We start from the raw sequence: 7326 nt of genomic DNA, 5'->3' as shown, positions 1-7326 counted from the left end.
GCAAAATAGTCATCGAGTAATACTGCAAACTGCTTAAGATAAAATCAACAGCAGTTCTTCATGTCTTGCTTGGATAGACTGAAGCATGCCATAATATATATATATATATATATATATATATATATATATATATATATATATATATATATATATATAATATATATATATATATATATATATACCGTAGTACCTTAGACTTCGAACTTATGTTCCAGAAGGCTGTTCAAAGTACGATTTGTTCGAAATATGAAACAAATATCCCCATAAGAAATAAAGGGACTCAGGATAATTCATTCCAATCAACCCAAAAAGTCCCCATTTTCACATTTTTTTTCTATTAATGTGTTCAAAAGTTGATTTAGAGATTTTTCTGTGCACGATGCACAAACTTTTTGGTGAAAATAGCGCCCGGCCAGCTGGGGGATGGAGGGAAAAGAGACGGGAACCCTTTGAACCCTTTGAGCAAGCCGAATTGGTTGCAATATACAAAGGTTGATCAATTTTATTCACATATTAGTTACAAGGATACTCAAAGGAATCGATAGTATGTGTGTCCAATTGTGTGTCCGATAGAGAGAGAGAGCGATCAGTGTGTTTACACTTGGATCAAGTGCACGAAAGGGATCATTTATGCCACAATAAATAACTTACTGTTGGCAAACGGCAGACTTTTAAAACAAACATGTGGATTTTGCTAACAAGTAAGTAATAAGTCAAGAATCCAAGAAAAGGAAAGAGAGATAAAATAACTTTTCAAAACAAGGAAGCCGTTTAAACAAACAATCGAAGACATGCAGAAGCTGAATGCGGTGCCAGTTTTTTTTTTTACAGAGCCGAGTTACTTTTACAGTTGTAAAAAATCATAAAAAGCAATTGCCACTAGATAGGTATTTTACCAGAACATAAATAAAAGTGATTTTTGTAGATCGAGTGTAAGTGAAAGAAATGGCCAAATAATCATCACAGCCCAGCTGATAAGTCAGTGGGAAGCAGAGACCATCTTATCATCCTTCTCCTCTCCTCTCTTCTCTCTCTCTGTCGTCACACTCAGCGTACCAAAGACTGACTCCACAAGCTTTTTTTTTTTTATATTACTTTACTGTATTGCATTTGATTGTTTTCATGTTTTATCATTATGTTAAATTTATTAGAAATAAAATTTTATTTTTTATGTGAATTGGTACTGCTTTTACATGCATATTATAGTAAAGATTTTACTGTCTCTTCTTTCCTCAACAACAAGACAACTAAGCATGACGCACGATAACTTAAAATCATTCATTCATTATTCCTCAAAAATATAAACGCCTCTCTCTCTCTACCTCATGTTAGCTGTGTATCACTGCAATGGTGAATGATTTTGTTAAACGTTTATGCTAAATTTTATTGTGAAAAGCTCTGTTCTCTCATTTCCTATTTCGTTAATATTGTTCAACTAGACCCTCTCACTCGCCGCACCGAACTCTGGCTCACTCTCTTTTTCTTTTATTTCTTGGGAAGTCCCCCTTTTTATACAAATTGTTATTGCTTTTACATACATACGGTAATATTTTAACTCTCCTCTTCTCTCCTCAACATATCAATGCTCCCTCGTTCAGTCTCAAGTCAGCTGAGCCTCGTCACCGTGGTTACGTACGATTGTATACATCATTTATGCTCAATTTTATTTTGGAAGCTAAATTTGATATTTATTCATTTTGTCGAATATGGTTATCATTAAACTATATATTGTATATGAAAAAAATTAATACAGTAAGCCGTCAAATACAAGTATAAACTAGGTAATCAGTCTGTTCAAAGCATATGTTCGACAAACAGTACAACATTTTCTGGAAAATTTCGGTCGAAAACCAGAAAGTTCGACTTAAGAAACGTTCGACAAACGAGGTACCATTGCGTATATATATATATATATTATATATATATATATATATATATATATATATATATATATATATATATATACTATATATATATATATATATATATACGTATATATATATATATATATATATATATATATACGAGGTCCATTCAAAAAGTATCCGACCTTGGTCCATAAAGAGAAAAAATTGCACATTTGAAATTTTTTTATTCAATCACCTTCAAAGTACTCCCCCTGGGAGTGCACACACTTTTCCCACCGGTGCTGCCACTGCTGGTAACATCTCTGGAATGTTGACATTGGGATGCTGTAAAGCTCTGCTGTCGTTTTTCTCATAATTTCCTCTCTCGACTCAAAACGCTTCCCTTTCAGCGTTGTTTTCAGTTTAGGGAACAGCCAGAAGTCACAAGGTGCCATGTCTAGAGAGTAGGGAGGATGCCGAGCAAGTGGAGTGTTATGTTTGGCCAGATAAGCTTGGATCAAGTAGGTCTTGTGCAATTTCCAGGCGGAGTTGTTTCTGCTGTTCCACCAGCAACTTGGGAACGAATTTAGCAGACACTCGTCGCATGGCCAAATCTTCCGTTAAAATTATATGAACTGATCCTGTGCTTATTCCTACTTCTTCAGTAATTTCTTTGATGGTTATACGACAGTCGTCCTCCACTATTCGACGAACATTTTCAACGAATTCTTCGTTTCTGCTGGTGGATGGCCTGCCTGACCGTGGCTTGCTCTCAACTGAGATTTGTCCTTGCTTGAAGCGATTATACCACTCCTTTATCTGTGTTATTCCCATTGCTTCATCGCCAAAGGCTTGTGAATCTTCTGGATAGTTTGCACTTTTGTATCACCAAGCTTGTAGCAGAACTTAATGCAGTAGCGCTGCTCGATGCGCTCCGACATGTTGTGTAAGGACGATAATCCGACGAGCTTGTGCTGGACGTCTGCACTCTAGCCCTCACAGGCGGGTACGGCCACACACTAGAGCTTTTAAAATTTACACGCATGCGCAGTAAGAGTGCTGTCAACTCCCACAAAACTAATTTGCTGATTGGTGAATTATTTGTTCTTTTATGAACCAAGGTCGGATACTTTTTGAATGGACCTCGTATATATATATATATATATATATATATATATATATATATATATATATATAGTATATATATATATATATATATGTATATATATATATATAGATATATATATATATCTATCTATATATATATATAATTATTTATATAATAGATATATTATATATATACATATATATGTGTGTGTGTATATAATTAATATATGTATATATGTATATATATATATAATATAATATTATCTATAGTTATATGTATTTACGCGTATATCTATAATATATATATATATACTATATATATATGTATTATATAATTATTATTGATACTTATATATGTGTATAGTTATATAGATATATGTATATCTATATAATATATATATATATATATATATATATATATATATATATATATGAATAATGGGGCACTAGCTCTGGCTGGATCCCAAATGTGATATAAACCCTTTTCCAAAAGAAGAAAGAAAGAAAGAAAAACAGGAACCTTTCTGCTTCTGTATGTATGAACCTAATTTATACATACAGAAGCAGGGAAGTTAAGCAACACTTAGTAGGTCATCACGTGAACGGATGACTGCTAAGAAATGCCAAACACTGACATCACATAAAACCCATCGTACAATCGGGGGGCTGCTGTTGGAAGTACAATGTTAAGTACTATATTTCTGAAATATAGTACTTACTTTCTATATGTTGGCATTTTTATGGGCTCCTTTTATTACATGGAATTCTGTTGTAACAGAACATTTTTACCATTTTAAAATGGCTCATGCGAAGAAATCCAATCATTGCCATGCTCATATTTTAACTGCAGAAACTTCAAAGAACCTCTTGTCCAGTAAAACCTTCCATCGCCATGTTGTAAACAGATATGTATGTCCTGTAAAGTAAACTCCTTCCTTATCAATACCTATTTTGTACTATCAACCATTTATATATATATACATATATATATATATATAATATATATATATATATATATATATATATAAATATATATATATATATATCTATATATAGTATATATTGTGACGAAGTGCCAAAGAGTATCTGGGGGGAAGTGGCCAAAGATCTGGGTCTTGACACCATTAACACTTGTTAACCCAAAGTGCCAAGCATCTGGCTACTACACTTACCATCTGTACTTGTTAGAGGAAGAGACAATTTAATCCTGGGTCTGGGACACCAGAACCTGACATCACAAATACCAAACGACTGACTACTATAAAGGTAACAGTGATCCCTTATAGAACTTAACAATCAAGAAAACAATCAGTCTAAGTTCATTAAAATAGATGTGAGGTAATTTTAATTAAAGGGCATCACTCCTTCAACAATTTTAAAGCTAAGTATTTCCCTGGTTCTACTTCATTTGAGGAAAACAGCACAATTACCACTCAATATTTCTACCCAAACAAAATAAAATACAATACTGGTGATATAATAAAATGCTCATGTGAATTTTAAATACAAAAATTATAAGTGAAATTCACAATCTCAGGGAAATTTGTTATTACTTGAAAACAAAATTTTATTAATTTTGAATTAATTATTAAACAAAATTAAATGAAAGTTTATCAAGAAAATTAATTAATTCCAATTATAAAACGATAATTAAATTTAAAATGAAATTTAATTCAATGCAAATTAATTCACAAGTATGAGATTAAAACAATTATTCAATCAAAAATTATTCAAACTAATTGAACAAAATGAATAGAATGAAAAAACACAATAATATGAAAGCATTGACAGTACAAGCATTAAGCATATAAAATGGACATGTCAAAAGAACAAAAAAATGCATAAAAAAATAATAATTTTATACAAATACTAAAATAAAAACGTCGAAGTGCACTTCAAAATATTTGTAAATTGCCTTCGACCCAGTTGCAACTTCTCACTCAACAGAAAAGGCCTGTTACAATCTTCAACACTTTCGTGGACCACACAAATAATAATAACACTTATTAACATGTTACTAAGAAATTACACAAACCTAGTAATATCGAGTGACTGATTTATAAAAAAACTGAGACGTTATGTGCTCTAGCGAGAAAGAGAGAGAGAGAGAGATTGGTCCCCCTAGGTCTCAGAGCTGAATGAATAGTTCTATATGCTTAAATATGCGTGTCAGTGTGAAGGGAGCCCCTTGGTTGAGCAAGGAGTTCAAGACGAAAACATATTACGTCATATGATAGAATATCAAGTATGGGGTTCCTTGGCTGCGTTCTGAACGAAGTGAGTAGATGATAAAAATTTAGCTTAACTCATCTATTTTCAAAAGGTTGGATAACAGCAACTTCTGCTCGAACAAAGCAGCCCGTGTTTCAAAATTTTACATTACTTAAACATGTTATCTTTAAATATGGGAATCTGAGCACAAATAAACCTTTCATGACATTATACGCAGTTTCTGAAGGGAATTAATTGTATTATCAAAACCATAATCGCATTGCAAAACTCACATTATAAGATTATATATATATATATATATATATATATATATATATATATATATATATATATATATATATATATATGTATGTGTATGTATGAATTTATGTATGTATGTATTGCATGCATGCATGCATGTAGTGGGACTGGCTACAGTCTAAGGTAGTAATGGCGAATCTCCGGCTACTGGAATTGGTGCTGACAATGAGATATAATTATATAATTTGTTGCTTCATATATAGGATTGTTTTCTATCTTCTTATTAAGAGGTTCTCTTAATCTTGGGAAAGGCATAAAATTATTTCACTGAAAATCTAGTTTATTCTTGCAATTCAAACTTATGACTTCTTAACACCTTGCTTGGGTATTTGGACCGAGACAAACTATTCTGAAAAGGCACTTTGTTTCTTTACAAGTTCGTTGTATTTCTATTGCCACTCGGGAATTTTATGGGTTCCATATTGTCACTGGGCCCCAATCAACGCTTCACACCCTCACTTCACGTCCACTTCGCACTCCCTTCAATGGTAGGGCATCCTCCCCTCTGCCCTTCAGTCTTTGCTCCTTTTCTCTCTCACTTTCTTCTCTGCTCTCTTACCTGTGTCGACCCTTCTTATTTCGGATGTAATCTTTCTGGCACCGCCTCTGGGTTCTCGATTTTGACTCTGGGTGTGGCATTTTCTGAAAGGATCCTCATGTCTGAGTGGTTGTTGCCCTTTCTTCGAAAACGCCTCCCGTCATCCTTTCTATTGTAACTTAACTAGTAAGCTTCTCATTGGGAAACGCCTCTTACTTCTATACTCCGATCCTTGAGGGTGTATCTTTATAGGCATTGGTTAAGGCTTTCGGTCATCTTTTGTGTAAGCTGGGCACTATTACTCTCACTGGCTAAGATCCATAGGCTTGTCTTATTTAGGGAGGAGCCTCGACCTTTCCCTTCAAACGAAGGAGCATTGAATCCCCTTTACTAAAAATAGCTAGAAAGCCTCCTAAGATGGTCTATTGGAATAAATCCTCAGCACTCCGACATGTCAGAAGATGTCAGTAGAGGCGTAGCGTCGATTAATTTTCGTGTAGTGTAGGTGACATAGGTCCTGGGAGGTGTAAACAATGTTTCGGGGTTTCAGATTCTCTGGGCCATCTTGGTGATTTTACTGTCCAGCACACATAAAAGGCTCTTCATAATATATATTATAATATATAATATATATATATATATATATATATATATATATATATATATTGTCACATCCTTCTCTTTAAATAATAACCAAAAATTTGCATTTTACTGTACCAGGCTCGTACTGTCCAGCAGGATGTGAAGACTTACTCTCATAACCAAAGGGGGCTATCTAATAACCTCATAATTGATCTTAAAGAAACAACATAAATGATTCCGTTCAACTTTCAGGTAAGAAGTATCAAAACAAAAGGGAAAAATTCATCATATTCTGCTCTGATTAGATGTGGCTATATACAAGGTGACGAGTGGACAATCGAAGAAAAACCTGAAAGGTGAAATCAGTTATCACAGCAATTAACTGCTTAAGTGTTGGCTTATTAGAGTGGGTATCTATGACAGTGGTTAAATATAGCATTAAATATTCCTTACATGGAATAAGTTTTCTTCGTGCAGCAGATTGAGGAATACAGCATTTCCAGAGATGATCAAGATGATGAAAAGATGAATCACTGAAGATAATAATCCGGAATAAGTTTTTATAGAAGGGACTAAATTATTGAGATTATTAAGGAATACCTGGAGATTTTCGTGAACTGGCCAAATACAGAAGATATCATCCACATATCTAAACCAAATAACTTTTTGGGGCAAAATTCTTGGTAAGAGTTTTGTCTCAAAAAATTCCATGTACAAAAG

The 7326-nt window shown here is 33.4% G+C and overlaps 1 protein-coding gene across 1 annotated transcript; it reads right to left on the bottom strand.

Annotated features, from left to right (window-relative positions):
- Positions 1-2339: 2339 nt before the first annotated feature.
- LOC135218088 (protein GVQW3-like) lies at positions 2340-2681 on the bottom strand. The gene has a single exon (XM_064254232.1). The coding sequence runs from the start codon at positions 2679-2681 to the stop codon at positions 2340-2342; it is 342 nt and encodes a 113-aa protein (XP_064110302.1).
- Positions 2682-7326: the final 4645 nt, after the last annotated feature.

The sequence above is a fragment of the Macrobrachium nipponense genome, chromosome 9 (assembly GCF_015104395.2).
Source record: "Macrobrachium nipponense isolate FS-2020 chromosome 9, ASM1510439v2, whole genome shotgun sequence".
In the NCBI taxonomy this organism is placed as follows: domain Eukaryota; kingdom Metazoa; phylum Arthropoda; class Malacostraca; order Decapoda; family Palaemonidae; genus Macrobrachium; species Macrobrachium nipponense.
This window is presented reverse-complemented; position numbering and strand designations above follow the sequence as displayed.

Coding starts and splice junctions, on each gene's coding strand:
- LOC135218088 (XM_064254232.1), bottom strand. CDS start 2,681: ATGGGAATAACACAGATAAAGGAGTGGTATAATCGCTTCAAGCAAGGA.